At 50.6% G+C, this 15,434-nt stretch overlaps 1 protein-coding gene across 1 annotated transcript; it reads left to right on the top strand.

Moving 5' to 3' along the window:
* Positions 1-431: 431 nt before the first annotated feature.
* On the top strand, positions 432-6,453 carry ACKR3 (atypical chemokine receptor 3). The gene is made up of 2 exons (XM_032190576.1): positions 432-456; positions 4,500-6,453. Exon 2 carries the CDS (start codon positions 4,527-4,529, stop codon positions 5,619-5,621), a length of 1,095 nt encoding a protein of 364 aa, XP_032046467.1. The 5' UTR covers positions 432-456; positions 4,500-4,526; the 3' UTR covers positions 5,622-6,453.
* Positions 6,454-15,434: the final 8,981 nt, after the last annotated feature.

Below are 15,434 nucleotides of genomic sequence, written 5' to 3'. Positions count from 1 at the left end.
AACCCTCCTGCCGACTGCCCCCCTTCGCTGTTGCTGGTCACTTGGTGACTGAGGCTCTCTCTGCTTCTAACACCAAACCAGCCTGTCACTTTTAGAGGCGATATGGACCAGCCTGTCAGTTTTAGTGATAATACGGACAAAATTGTGCCCGGGAGTCACAATCCCTTCTGCATTTCAGGAACGGGGGTGCAGCAGTGGGCTCAGCTGTGGCTGCCCCGCGTGGCTCTGGGTGCGCCTCACACCCCCACACGGGGCCGCGCTCCCCCACTCATTTAACAACTTATCTTCCACAAACGACCCCCCTACAACTCCCTCAGCCCACCCTGCCGCCCCAAAACCGGGGGGCGGGCGGTGGGGCCGGGCTGGGCCGCCCTCTGGAGGCGGTTCCCCATGGCCGCCATAAGGGCCGGGCGGCGGCGGGCGGCGCTCACTCGCTGCCAGCGCCGGGCTGCTGAGGTAATGGCGGGCGGGCGGCGGGCTGCCCCTGCCTACCCCCCAGCCCTTTGGGGCGGTGGGGCTCGGCCGAGAAGGGGTGAACCGGGGTCTGGGGGGCTGTGGGTGAGGCAGGGGGGGCTGCTTCGCTCAGAAACAGGCAAAGGGTCGGTTGGGAGCCGTAAGCGAGCTGGGATGCTGGGCGCCCCGCGGGATGCTGGTGTCCCTCTGGGCTGCTGACAGCTCCCGGGCTGGGGGTGAAGGGTAGGAGTCGCGGGGTGCTTCGTGGCTTTGTCCGCTGGTTTTTAGGGTGTCGTGCTGTCCGCAGGGATCTCTGGAAATGTTTTTTTTTTTTTTTTTTTTTTTTTATAGGGACGCGACGTGGCTGCGTTTCGGCTGCGTGCCGCGTTCCCTGCTAATCTGGCTGGGAATGAGGGCTGGGGCTGCGCGCTGCAGCTAATCCCGGACTACGGGATTACGGGCCTGGGAGCGCCGTAATCCCTCAACCCAGCCAGCTCCTCCCCACCGGGGCTCCCAGCCTGGGAGGCCGGATCGGTTTCGGGTTTTATTACCGTGCTGGGGATGCGAAAGTACATAGGCATGCAGGACAGATGGATGCACGTGCACGCCGTGGACCAGGCAGGCAGAGATTTGGGCTAAATGCTGTTTGCAGCATCCCCAGCGTGGGACGAGCACCGGTTTTAGGGTTTTCTGCCACCCTGCTCCTGCTGTCCTCTCACCGGGGACTGCTGGCTCTGGCTGCCTTTCTCTCTTGGCACCGGTGAGCTGACACACGCAGCCTGCTCCGAGCTACTCCTGGTGCTGAAGCAGAGGGTGGTCACAGCCACATCCCGGTGTTTGGCTTGGGTTGGGGTCTTGGGGTGTGAAATAAGCCTGGTCCTCTTGCTAGAGGAGGTGATGTTAGACCCAGAAGGTGCCCCTGCCCATCCATGCGATTTGTGTGGGGTGTTAAGGGGTTAGGCTGGAGTCTGTCCTGCTCTGCTCTCCTTGCTGCCCGCAAAACACCACGAGAGACCCTGTCCTGCACCACAGGGCCAACAGTTTCATGGTGTATTTTAGGCAGGGGATTTGCTTTGGGGTTCTGAGGTACAGGGATTAGTGGATGGTGCTGCTGTGCTTCTCTCCGGGTTCGGAGGCCTGGGGTGTGTGCATGCATGGGATGAGGGGAGGTGGTGGAGAACATGAGGGGGACTTTCATGGGACTGCCTGTCCTGGAGCTGGGGCTTCAAAGGGCAGCTGAAGGGTGGGCAGCAGCCAGGAGCTCCTGTGGCCACACAGAGCAGGGGCATCATCTGTCCCAAGTCAGAAAGCTGCTGCTGTCTGAGCTCCCTCTTCAGCCAGCGAGACATTTTTCCTTGGTGTCTGAACTTGAGCAGATGCATGTAGAGAATCCCTTTTCTCCCCACTGGCTGTAGGGGGGAGCAGTGATTGCTCAGAGGCAGGCCCCTGAAGTTTGCCGGGGTGATGCTCTGTTCTGACCCATCCTCCTAAACCCAGGATGAGCAGAAATTGCTGTGCAAAATCCCACTTATTTCTGCCCATGGATTAACCCCGATGCTGGTCTCCCACAGCAGTGATGCTGGCCGTGGGTTTGCTCCCTGGCTTTCTGTGGGTTTTTTGGTTGCAGGAGCCAGTGCTACCTCGTGTGTCTTGTTAGAGACAGTACTTGGGAAGGTTGGACGAGGATAACCTGAGATCTCAGGTCTCCCCATGGGACAGTGCTCTCTTGCTGCAGTTCTTTGGGAGCATCACAGGTGTCATCCTCGTCCTTGCACGGGGCTCTGAGCTGGTTTGACTGTGTTGACACAAGGTACAGGGAGGGGGCCCTAGCAAAATAAGCGGTTAATGTGGTTTGGATCTCAACCTCGTCTTTCAGCACGCCAGCAAGATGAAAGGCTGGAAGGCTGTATAGGTTTGCAGCAATAGGCTAGGTCCCCTCACGGGGCCAATTTGGGCCCTGTTTGTGGAGAGATTTGATCTCTGCTTGCCCTCCTCATTGTTAGTGCCACCGGCCTCCCCTCAACCGGGACAATAGTGCCTTGAATCCTCTCCTGTAATCTTCCCCCTTATCTCCCTTCTCTTCCTTAGTTTGTGTCTCTGGCAGGGCCTGCGCTGTGGTGGGGCAGGAAGGGTGGGAGCTTTGGGGAGAGCCAGTTACACAGACAGGGGAGGGAAGGGTCCCTTTTTGGGGAGCACAGAGCTCCTCGGCCCAGCAGCCTGTCCCCTGCAGGGACAAGAAGAGGTTGCTTAACACAAAACCTCGTCCAAACTCTTCCTTGCTCCACTGCCTCCTTCATGCACGACATCTGGGGGTAGCTGAGGTTTTCCTACAAGTTTCAGCAATGCAGGCAGCCCTGTAAACCTCACCAAAATCTGCATCCCACCCAAAGACCCTTCAGGGAGGTGAGGCTGTGGGATCGAGGACGTTTAGGGACAGAAGCGGCTGAGTAAGTTGTTTCTCCCCGTGCTTTCTTTGGCTTGGCTTGTTCCAGCCCTTTGCTCGTGCAAAGCAACCTTGCTCCAGGGCGGGAGCAGACAGCAGAAGGATGCTGTGAGTTACACAGTTTACATCTAATTGCACGGGCTGGGGGAACTGTGAGGAACAAGGTTCCTGGCTGTGGTTCAGGATGTTGAAGTGTCCAAAGGATTTTATATCTTAAGGAGTGGGAGAGAAAGGAGAAACACAAGCTGAAATATCAGCTAACGAGGGCAGTGAGTGAGGAATGCTTGTCTTGACAGACCCCTTCCTTGCACGCTGCATCCCTTGACAGCTCGCTCAGGCTGTCCGCCTTGTAATAACAGTTTCGGTGGCCAGACAACAGATTAAGAGAAAGCTACTTGTTACAATTAAGCCGGGAGAAAGGAAAGGCTGCGAAGTAGAAGGCCTGTTGGTGTCACGGCCCTGTGTCAGAAGAGATGCAGCTGCCGTGCAGCCTGCAAGTCTCGTACAAACCTCGTACGAGCCTCGTACAAACTTTGCACAGGCCTTGTTGCTCCTGAAGCACAGCACTCGTGGGCCAAGGCGGACAGAGGCTGTGGGTGGTGGTGTTGGCCCTGCGGGGTGGGAGGGTCGCAGCGGGGCAGGAGGCCTTTTACACCGCCCCAAAAGCACAACGGTAATTAGCAGCCGGGCTGGGATTTTGTGTGAGTCGTGCGGGTCTGCTGGGGCCCTTCCTTCTGCTGGCAAGGAGCTGAACAAGTAGCCCCGTGCTTTGTCCGCTGCCTGCCAATGGGGGAAGGAGCTGAAGAGGCAAGAAAGTAGATTTAGAAAAGAGAAAGGGTGGGGAGGAAGCAGTTGTTGTGGAGCCAGCTGTGATGGGGGAGTATTTTGTAAATCAAAGCTCTCTTCTAAAAAGAAAACTTAAGCCCACCAGATCTACTCAGCTCTGATTCCTCCTCCCCCCCCCCTCCACTCCCCAAGCTACGTGATAATCGTTAAACACAGGGGATGCTTTGTAAAATAGAATTGAAGGGAAGGGGGGAGGATGGAGCCGGATTTAAATTTAAAATTGGATGAGGGTACAAAGCCCCTTAGTTCCCCAGTTCTGCTTAATGCAGCTGGAGCTGGGCTTGACAAGATGCTTACCAGAGCTAGTGGTAAATGTTTTACGGGACCGTGTATCAGCCAGATCAATTCTACTATGCTTGAGGGAGTGCAGATAAAATAGCTTAAAGATTCCCCTGCTGAAAGTGATAGTATCATCATTTATGCTGGGGAAGACAGATTCAGTCGCCTGACATTTATTTGGCCACGGTGTACTTTGCGGATTTCACACCCGGGGATGATAGCCAACCTGATGATGTCAGACACGAGCTGCAAGGAAAAATCACACAGAAAGCTTGTGTTGCTCCTCTTTCATCAACTAGATGAGTTTTGTTATGGGTCTGTTCTGTTTCTTTTACTCTGCAGATCTCCTTAATGAAAGTGCTCTGCGAGAGCAGGACATCACTAAAACAGCCTGTCTTGCGTGCGCTTTTTGCTACAAAGGTGGCAGCAGAAATATCTCTAACTTGGGTCTTTTCTTTGAATCCTGTTTGTTCCGTAGGTCACTCGAACCCTGAAGCAAGCGAACATGAGTGCACTTGATTTGACTTCAATCCTTGATTTCCTGGAGAAGGCCAACTTAACGGAGATCAACTGGATGTGCAACAACAGCGACTGCATCACAGTCGACGCGACAACATGCCCGGGCACACTGAACAAGAGCGCCCTGCTCTACACCCTGTCCTTCTTCTGCATTTTTATCTTTGTCATAGGGCTGGTGGCCAACTCCGTCGTGGTGTGGGTCAATCTGCAAGCCAAAATGACTGGCTACGAAACCCACCTCTACATCTTCAATTTAGCTGTTGCCGACCTGTGTGTCGTCATCACCCTTCCCGTCTGGGTTGTCTCCCTTGTCCAGCATAACCAGTGGCACATGGGAGAAATCACGTGCAAGATAACTCACCTGATATTTTCCATCAACTTGTACGGCAGCATCTTCTTCCTGGCATGCATGAGCGTGGACCGCTACCTCTCAGTTGCCTACTTCACCAGTTCCAGCAATCGCAAGCAGAAGATAGTCCGTCGCTGCATCTGCATCCTGGTGTGGCTTCTTGCCTTCTCCGCATCTCTCCCAGACACCTATTTCCTTAAGACAGTCTCCTCCAACAACGAAACGTATTGCCGTCCCGTCTATCCCGAGGAGAGCTTCAAAGAGTGGTTGATCGGCATGGAGCTCATCTCCGTCGTGCTGGGCTTTCTTATCCCGTTCCCAGTCATCGCCCTCTTCTACTTCCTCCTCGCCAAGGCCATCTCAGCCTCCAGCGACCAGGAGAGGAAGAGCAGCGGGAAGATCATTTTCTCCTACGTGGTTGTGTTTCTTGTCTGCTGGCTGCCCTACCACGCGACTGTCCTTCTTGACATCTTCTATAGCCTTCATTTCATACCCTTCAGCTGTCAAATGGAGAACTTCTTGTACGCCACGCTTCACATCACCCAGTGTTTCTCTCTAGTCCATTGCTGCGTCAACCCCATCCTGTACAGCTTCATTAACCGCAACTACAGATACGAGCTCATGAAAGCCTTTATTTTCAAGTACTCTGCCAAAACTGGCCTCACGAAGCTTATCGATGCTTCCAGAGTGTCGGAAGCAGAATACTCTGCTCTGGAGCAAAATGCCAAATGACTGCAGCTCCGTAAAGAACCCTCCTTGACTCTCTGACTTTTTTTTTTCCCCCCCTCTCCCCATGCTTGTTATGAACGGGGCATGAATTACAGCCTACAGAAGAGAAATAGCAAACTGTAATTTAAGAGTAGAATTGGGTGCAAAATGGAAGTGGTACCAAAATGAAGCATTTTGTTGCTGTGTTTTGTTTGATCTCCTCCTAGCCCAGTCTGGACTTCTTGACAATGCTATGCAAATGGAAATGACTTCCTAGCAGACAAAGCCATTGTGTACTATAGATAACATGCATTTTCAGGATAAGCTTGTTCCTTCCACGTGTAGATTCCCCCTCGTCTCATTGTATATGTTATATATATAGTGTGTTGTATTTAAAAGCTCAAGACTTTATTTTCTGGCTATTGGTGTACCTTATACAATTGTATTTGAAATTTAAATATATTTTTATCATGTATTTGAAGTATATTGCTGATGAGTGTATCCGGAGTGCTGTAGTCCGAGTGTTAGGATGCCATTTGGTTTTACCTAGGATAGGTAAGAGGATGACAACAAATAGCAGTACGGAAATGATCTCGTACCTGCGTCCTCGCTGGCTGGCACACTTTATCGACCACAGCTTTATGTGGCGGTTGTACCCACGTGTCTGGAGCATGAAATGTATGTATTGTAATATAGTTACCATCATGTTAAAATTAACAATATTGTAAGAGTTGTGAACTCCTACGCCCGTACTTCACAAGGCTGTATCCTTATGCACAGAATGAATGATCTTACTTCTGAGAGTTGTCTCTATTTGTAAGTTATTTTTGTAAAATAAAAAGCTGGAAAAACTTTACCTAGTCCTAGTGGTTTGACTTGTTTTTCCTCTCCCTACCGTCCTTCTCCGTAGAAAAAAAAAGCCCCAAAGAAGAAGTTGCAAAGCTGCCTACCAGACTTTCTTTGATGTGGGAGCAAACAGGTCGGTTGTTGGTTGTGTTTTTCTGATGTTTGTTGATGGTGGGCAGAGACCATTGAATGAGGAATGTGAGGCGGCACCAGTGAGCGGTGAGAGGGGAAGGGGTGGGAGGAACCGGTCTGTGGAAGAATGTGCTCTTCGGGAAGGTAAAGCTGATGGATTTATAAGGTTAAAGCTGTTGGCAGTGATGAAAAGCCGTGTCTGTAGCTTAGAAATAAACATTTGGAGCAAAAATATGTAAGTACGCAAATGGAGCGGCATTCAGACTCATCAGGGTTCAATCCTCTGCAGTTTTTGCTTGCAGTGGAATTTGGGGGTTGGCAGTCCTGAGAGCATTAAATCCCTTTTTATCTCCTCTTCTCTTTGTTACTGCTTGCTTTGAATTTCCAGTGTCATATTGTGAAAGTGTGGGGCGAGATTCAGCCGGTGCAGGATGCATGAAGCAGGCCTTTAAGCCAGTGAAATGCTCGCGAAATGGATGTCTTCATCCCAGGACAAGGTAACCAATATGAAATCAATATCACCAATTGCTGCTGGCTTGTGTGGTTTGCAATTCCAGCACAACGACGGCTGCTTTGCTGTAAGGTTACGCTTTAATTCCTGTTCTGAACAAAGTCATAACATCCCTCTGACATCCTAACAGCCAATTTTATAACGACTGCATTCTGTTTCTTTACGGTGCTTTACTGGCTTCCCAAAGATGATGCTATACCAATAGAGGTTTGCCAGTGCTGCAAAGTCTGCTATCCTCTCCTGGCACTTGGTGTTTTTAAAAAGCAGCGGTCTGTCTCCAAATGGAGCAGCCTGTGGCTGCAAGGAAAGTGCTCCCTCATACCAATTGTTAGAATTGGACATGTGTCCCCTCACCAAAGCTGCTCTGGCTCCTGGTGCTGGGCTGTGCCTGCAGCACATTGCCCTGCAGGTGCCTACAGCAGCAGAGCTCTTTCAGTTCAGGTCCTGGCTCAGGCTGGATGATGTTTCCTTGTGATGCTCGAGTTGGCAGAATTTCATGGCTTTTTCTTCACAGTTTGCAGCTCACAGCACAGCATCAGCCCTAGAGATCTTGGGTAGTGCTGAGCCTTGGGGAGGTCCTGCAGGCTGGACAGTCTGCAGGTGTTGTGGCACGATAACCCCAGCCGGTGTTCACGTTGGGAACAAAAAGATGGTTCTGCCCCCATTGGAGTCTGATGTGAAGGAGGATTCTTCATCGGTAACAGGTGAGTGAAAATGTGTGTCCTCAGGAAGAAGCATCTGTGACTCCCAGTGATGGATGTGGTGGCTGTTGTGGTCTTTTTTGGCCCAAATGTCCTGGTCCTGAAGCCAGGGCTGTTACAAAGGGTCTGTGCTTTGTCCCACTGTTAAGTGCAGGGCTTGAGGGACTGATCCCATGCCCAGGGACTTCCCTTGCTCCTCTGGCAGCTACAGGTGTGCAGCAGGCTCAGGTCCTCCCTTCTGCAGGAGGTCAAATCCACTGTGTAAAAGCCTTATTGGAAAAATGAGTAAGAATCAAATGTAAGGTGTCCTAATCCACATCGGAACAAGTCCTCCTGCTTAACTGCTGGGCTTTATGGCCAAAAGGATCCCAGCACTGTCAGGCTCCACGTGCCTCGGAGGCAGGCGCTGAGCAAATAAAAATACATCTGCTCCGTGAGAAAGGATACATATTTTTTTATAGAAAGTGCAGTTCCTGCTTTATTGTTACTCAAACACAGATTTCCTTTTATGAGCCATAAACGACATTCAGGTGTAGCGCAGCGACTTTAAATCAGATCCTCTGGCAACCATCGAGATAATGGGTTGTAAGAAACGCCTAACAGGCTAACTGGCCCCTTTCTCCTCCGGCTAATTCATGGTTTCAATGCTGCTGACTTTAGATACTAGCCTTTGATGAGTTCACTGAGCATAAAAGCCATTTAAAGTTACTAAGAAGCAAGAAATAACTCAGCTGTGAGCAATATTTAAGCACGTGTCCGCGGCAGCGCTGCCAAAGCCAGATCTTAATCTGTTTCAGAGAGCTACTTGATGAGGCGAATGGGACTGGTGCAAGGTGCTTTGAGCACTGGGGCTTGCCCCTGCGTGAAGCACAAGCTGGGAGGGGTTTTGGGGGGGAACTGACTTGTTTAGGCTCACCACAGAGACCCCAACGTGCTTCAGAGCTCGCTGCTGCATTGCGATGTGCGGCTGGGGAGCGTCTGAGCCAGAGTCTGCTCTGATTTACACCCTGGATTTGCAGTAGAATAATGCTGCTGATTTGAAGGGAGCTCTCCAGGATTTATAGGGCTTTTTATAAGCAGGATCAGGATTTTTAGCAATAATCCCGGACAAATGTATGTGTGTGAGTGCATATGTGTGCATCTGCATCGCTAACGCAACGTAATGCCCATGTACAGCACTAAGACAAGGATGTAATAATGGCAACCAAACAGATAACAGCAATGTGAAATTGCTTTTGCAAAAGCACTGCTATTACAGAGCTATAATATGATTCAAGCCAGGCTCACAAAGATCTCGTGATGGATAATCCAGATGTAACCCCAAAGCAAGCAGACCTTTCCAACGCCCACGGTCACAAGAAAAATCAGTCTCCTTCTGTTTTGGTAGCTGCTGTTAGAAAAGAAATCACTTTTTTTGTTTCTCATTTAATTAGTAGGGTTTGATCCTCTTTTTTTTTTTTTTTTTTTCTTTTTTCCCCCCAGGATTATGGGGAATACATGCAAGGCCGTAGATAAAGGCTTCCATCCTGGAAGTGCTCTGACTTCCCAGTACCAGAGATACCAACATCCATCCATCCATAGAGGGACAGCTCACCGATGGCAGGTTTTGATGCTCTCCCTCGTACAGCTCAGCAAGTATCACAGCACAGGGGTGGGATGCTCTTCAACCCTCAAGGGCGAGCATCAGCCTGAGGCCTTGCTGGATATGGTTTTTGCAGAAAAGCGCTGGGAAACCAGCCAGCCCCTCTGCAGATGCCAGTGGGCTTAAGACTGATGAGAAGCACGAGATCGGTGCCACTCAGCGGGTCCGCTTCGGCAGAGCATCGGGCCGGCTGTAGGTCCAGCGGTTCTTGACGTCGGCTGGTTCTGAGCCAACGCTGATGATGGATGCTTTTACCTCTCCCCTCTAGGTTAGGGAGAGAAAAACAAAACCCCGTCATGTTTGCTGTCTGTACAGTGCTGTTTCCAGACTAAAGAAAAAGAGTTAAATTACATTTCATCAGAACAATACCGACAACAGCAAAGGTCAGGAAACTTTCAAGTAAGGTCACCCTATCGATTGCAACAGTGAAAGGATAGACATCAAATGCTTTGCCATGAAAGGCTGAAAAGAAGTAAATTCAGCATGATATATTGAAACCCAAGTCTCTTTCATATGTTGCAGAGCCTCTGACATAGCAGGTTTACTGTTCAAGCTGTGATATGTTGCCTTGCCAACATATATTCTGAGTTATCCAAGCAGATTTAATGTTTTTGCAGTTGCGACTTTTCCCTTTTTTGGGGGGCACTTTGCTTTTTCTTTTCAAAAAATTGTTGCAGAAGATTTCAAACCTACCTAGGAAATGACCTTAATCAATTTAGTTCCACCGACGAGTATGAAAACTCAGATCTTTCTTTTTGCTTTCTCTAAACATTGTCTTGGCTGCTTTGAGGAGGGTGACCAAGTCACAGCTTGACGGAAAAGTGCATTTTGTTGTGCTTTTTTTTTTTTTTTTTTTTTTTTAACCCATCCAAGTGGCAGCTATGTTTTGTCCAGAAGGATTGACGTGGCTGACAAGTGCTTTGAATTTCTAAACTCCAAGGTCTCAAAATGCATGAAAAGCGCATGACACACACACAAAAATGTAAATCTCTGGAAAACAAGCACCAACTACACATGCACACACACACACAAAAAAATTCGGCAAAAGGGTGACAGACGTTGCATTCATTTCTTCCCCCCCCCCCCCCCCCCCTCACCCCCCTTTTTCTTTTTAATAAGTCAGTGTTTTTGGGCCACCTACAGGCATATTTATGTCTTCTGCAGTGGGGAATCTGGATACACAAAAAGCCAAAGCCACAGCCGTCGTGCATCATCATGGATCTATCTGTTTTTTGGGGTTATGGCTCCCTTCACACCAGTGTGCAGGGATCTGCTCCCATCGGCTCCCTATTGATCAGGGTGACACCCTGGGCCTTTGTCCAGCAGGGAAAGTGCTTGGATGTTCTCGTTATTTAGCACCTGGTTTGCTGTAGTGCCAGGAGCACGAACCCGTTGAGCTGGGCTTTTTTGCTCTGTCCAAACAAATGCAGCCAGTGGTGGTGCTGAAGGTGGGTGAGGTGAGGTTGGACTCGTGGAGATGAGATGTCCGGGGTGGCCGCAGTGTGGGGCTGTGCTCGGGACTCTGCAGAGGGAGAATCGAGTCACCTGGGGCTGCTGCAGGCTGCTTCGTTGCAGGTTTGCTGCTGCAGAGCAGGAGGTGAGAGAGGGAAGGATTCATGCTGAAAGGAGATTTCTGGTCTCCCGACCAGCAAGCCAGGGTCCCTGTTGCACCCCTGCTGCTGTCATTGCCTCTCACTGCCTGGGGTGAAACCAGGGGCAAAGTGGATTTGCTCAGCTCAGGATTATCTGTGACAGAGGAATGATCCTGCTCTTCAGGACATCGTATTCCTTTTTTTTTCTTTTTTCTTTTTTCTCCCTGAATCAAGGGCTAATGAAACATTTGCAAGCACAGCACCTGAATGTGGGCCACGACTTCACACTAAGCAGCCCATAATTCCTCTGCAGCATGGTCACGGTCCCTCCAGGCTCTGTTTTTCCATGCAGCCTCCCTCGAAAGCCAATGCAATGAAAGGTACAGGAATCCTGTGCTGCACAGAGGATGCTGAGCCCCCAAGGACGTGGTGCTGAGCTCCTTTCTCTATCCCAGCCAACTCGTTTCAATGGCTGGCTTGAATTTCAAGGTTGCCCCGTCGCTTTGGCGGGGGGCGGAGGTGGTGCTTTTATAAAGAGGGTGGTGATGGAAAGAAAGTTTCTCTCCTCATTTCCCGTCCCGTCTGGCCCAGTGAATGCGGCGTTTTTGGTTGACGGGTTCGGAGGGGCGAGGGAGGCAGTCAGATGGAAACATCGATTCTGCAGGAGCTCAAGGATCGCCCACTGCTGCTTCCTCTTGGTTCAGCTCGGCTGGTTCATCATGGGCCCGGAGTGGTTGCTTTAATGGGAGGAATCTCTACCTTCCCTTTGCAGTGAATCGATGACAAGCTGGGGTGTTTTGGATTCCTTCTTCCAGGGGAGAATGGTGCTCATTGTGAGTCTGGAGAATAACACAGCAAAAAGGGAGGCTCTTCCCCACGCACGCTCCAGCTCTCTTGGCCAAGAGGCAGGCTTGCTCTGCATGTCTCAGCCACGTCGTGTTTTGGCATCGCTCGAGGCTTCCTAAACCTTGCCTGACAGTTGTGTCTTTCTGCGGAGGCAAATGCCAGGCACTGTTTGTCCAGTCAAATTACAGGAGGAAGGTGATGGAGCCTCGCAGATCCCCGGGAAAGGAGGAAAAGTGAGTGTTTAGTGAGAAAAGCAGCCCCGATGGCTTCCTTTGGTGAGCTGCATCCCTCCCTTCGCCTGTCTCCTCGTGGATCTGCCGTCATCCCTTTGCACTGGGTCATATCAAAGTCCTGCTTTTGCAAAAGATGCTTCGGGATGAAAGCCTGTAGTTTGGGCTGGAAACTCTGACAGGCAAACATCCTGAACGTCTGAGAGAGGTGACTGCTTGTCTCAGCCCCTGAAAATTTAGATGCGAACCTGAAGTGTATTAAACATTCTCCAGGGAGGGGTTTCACACTCAAAAAGCTTTGTGAGATTTCCAGCATTTGCTGCTTCCAGTCAGGCTGGGATCCAAAAGAGCAAAGGCCCGTGAAAGTGATTAATAAAGAACGAAAACCAGACCCTGAGACAGGTTCAGCTCCACGACTCCTCTCAGTTGTAGGCGCCCTCTCTGCCGGCTTGCAGAAGCCTCACTGGGGTACATTTGCTCACGTAAAGCTGAAAGCCCACCCTTGAAACTGGGCCCAACCCAGGGTGTGGCTTGTATAAGGGATAAGAGCCTCTCCAGGTGAATGCTGCAAGGTGTCCATCCACATAAGTGGGTTATGCACCTACGTGTGGCTGCAGAGCCTGCTCCAGATAATTCAGTATAAGGGAATGGGATTTATTTGCCTGGGCAGGTGCTTCTGTAGCCGCAGCTTTCTCCCTGCAGTTTGTCATGGTGCTTGATAGCAGCCTCTTGTCTCTTGTTACGTCATGGAGGAAGTCCCAAGTGCCTCGTGGCCTGGATTTCTTCTTTCTTTTCTTGATGCCCCCTCTGCTCTCTGAGACCGGCGGCGTTTTGGCTGCGGCATGCACTGGACCTCAGAGGTGCCTGGGGAAGGGGAGGCTCTTTCCTGCTCAAGTCAAAAAGTGATTTGGAGCTGTCTGCATTGTGCATGAGGAAAGTCTAAGGCAGAGACTCCCTCGGAGACCTTATAGCCCCAAAGATGAATGGCCATCACATGGAATATAAAAGGAAGCAAATGCCTGCGATTGTAAGTCAGACTTTGGTGTCGATTTAGCCTTTGCTGGAAAGCAGCCCTGGCTTGAAGGGTCCTGCTCTCTGGCTGTGCATCTTCAGATCCATTCCCACGTGTTGAGTGTTGTTCCAACGCAGAGGCAGCTCCTGTGAATAACCATCCATCACTGGTTCCCCATCCGCCCCCGAGGGATGCCCCCTCTGAGTTGCAGGCAGCGCTGCTGTGCTCGCAGTGATTTACAGGGTGAGAAATCTTGGCCTTGCTGAATCCAATGGGATATCACTGACAAATGGGAGCTGGTCTCCGCTCAGCTAGTCCTGACCTGTAAGGTCAGACCCTTGGGGCCATCAGGGCTTCCAGATCCATAAAGGTTGCCTCTGACCTCTTCTAATTTTCAGCTGTTCAGAGAGCTGGGACACCCAGCAAAGATACAGCGAGCTCTCTTGGGGCTTGAGAGGTTGATGTAATGAGGTCTCAGTCTGATGCATTATGGCAACAGAAATCATTGCTAAGAATTAAACGGTCATCAATAAAAATCACGTACTGAAATTAGCTTTTTTCTACTCCTCAGCTAATATCAAGTCAGCCATGGGGGAGAGAGGAGGTGGAAACATGCAGCACCTGCAGAACTGCTACCTGGGCACTCACGAAGCCCTCCTGCCTGCTTCGGGTGAGTGACCGACCACTTCCACTTCACAAGGCGTTGGGTTACATCCACACACTCAGAAGAAAAACCTTTTCAGCTCGGGTGATGATGGAAAAGGGAAATTTCAACAAACTGTAAGTCATCAAATCCGTGTTACATGAGAATCTTTGTTAGGCATTTTAACACTCACCCCCCTTATTGACAGCTAAGGTTGGAGGAAAGCAGCAAGGCAGACAAAACAAGACTCACAGAGGTAACCCTCTAGCCCGTGCCTCACAGGAGAACAAGGCTGGAGACAACCAGCAGAGGAACAGCAAAGCTCGTGACTGTTTCCAGGCCCCATGGTTCGCAGGTAAGGAATTTTTCTGCCTCTTGCTGCCTTGTGATGTACTTCTTCGGTTCCTGTCTTAACAGAAACACATTCAGATCTGATTTTGTGTTGGTGTTATTCAAGCTTTTTAGTAGTGTGTGTGGTCTTTGGTTGCTTTTGTTGTTAATTTGCAGGGGGTGAAGATGAGAGCATGGGTTTGGGAGAGCCAAGGAGCCTGTGTTGAAGTGGCAGTGCTCTGCACAATTAGTTAGCAGGACAGGCAGCTGGTTGATAACCAGCTCTGGATTTATCAGGATAGATGAAACTCATGGGAGGCGTTCTGCTGGATTGGTTTGTCTGCGCTCTCCCTCTGCCTTGTGTTGCCCTCCTCACCTTCTCCTGCCTCTTAGAAACTTGTGGCTGATTACCCTGCACCTTCCCGTTGGTCCCAGGGGCCTTATCTCAGCTTTGCACCTGGGCAGCCTTGACCCAGGTCCTATTTCTGGTGCTGCAGGCACAGCCCCGCATGGGGCAGCAGCCCAAAATCCCACCAGGAGGGCTGGCAGCGAGCACCGACTTCTCCACTCATAGTTCCCCCTGTCCTTGCAGGGCTTCACTCCTGGAGTGCTGGCCTTTCTTCTTCAGCACTGAGGAGCACGGATGTTCCCTGACCGGGACTTTTTCCACTTGCTGCTCAGGGAGAGGTGGGCAGTGGGGTCGGTCTGTGCTTCCTGGGCTCATCCTGTGGTCTGGATCATGCTGAGTTGGGTCAGACAGGGGTCCCAGCTCACCTCGCAGTCCCAGCACTGCTGCTCTGACCCTTAACCAAAGAGGGAAAGCAGTGTGGCAGAACCTACCTGTGTTTTCAGAAAAAAAGTCTCAATAAGGACAGACCTTACAACCTGCAGCAGTGGTTGCCCTCCCAGAGGGCTGAATTCTTGGTCCCCACTGTTTGTTCAGACTTAGCTTCCTGTCAAGGGTCACTTCTCTGGTTCCTTTCACGAACATGCACAAGTGATTATGCTCTGTAAAAGCTGTTCTCTCACCGAAGGAACAAGAGCTACGTGTGTTTCAAGCCAGCTCCCTCCCCTGTGCACTGATGCTCTCGCTGCCTGCAGTGCTCCCAGAAGCGAGGCGAGGTTTGTAGAAAGCAATATCTCTTGTTAGATCAGCCAATGGATTTCAGAAAAAAAAAAAAAAAAAAAACAGACAAGCCATTCTTTAGGCTAAAAGCATATCTGTTTTTCCCAGTTGTGTCAGTGCTGGCTTTTCCAGCCGTATCTGTGCATCGCATATAACCCGCTGATAAAAGACATGCACCATGGTCCCTGCACTATCGAAGTGAGATGTTGCAGGAGCAGTGCCTTTT

This window comes from Aythya fuligula, chromosome 6 (assembly GCF_009819795.1).
Source record: "Aythya fuligula isolate bAytFul2 chromosome 6, bAytFul2.pri, whole genome shotgun sequence".
NCBI lineage: Eukaryota > Metazoa > Chordata > Aves > Anseriformes > Anatidae > Aythya > Aythya fuligula.
This window is presented reverse-complemented; position numbering and strand designations above follow the sequence as displayed.

Bases quoted from the DNA above. Each gene is read 5' to 3' on its own strand.
- ACKR3 (XM_032190576.1), top strand. From the start codon at position 4,527: ATGAGTGCACTTGATTTGACTTCAATCCTTGATTTCCTGGAGAAGGCC.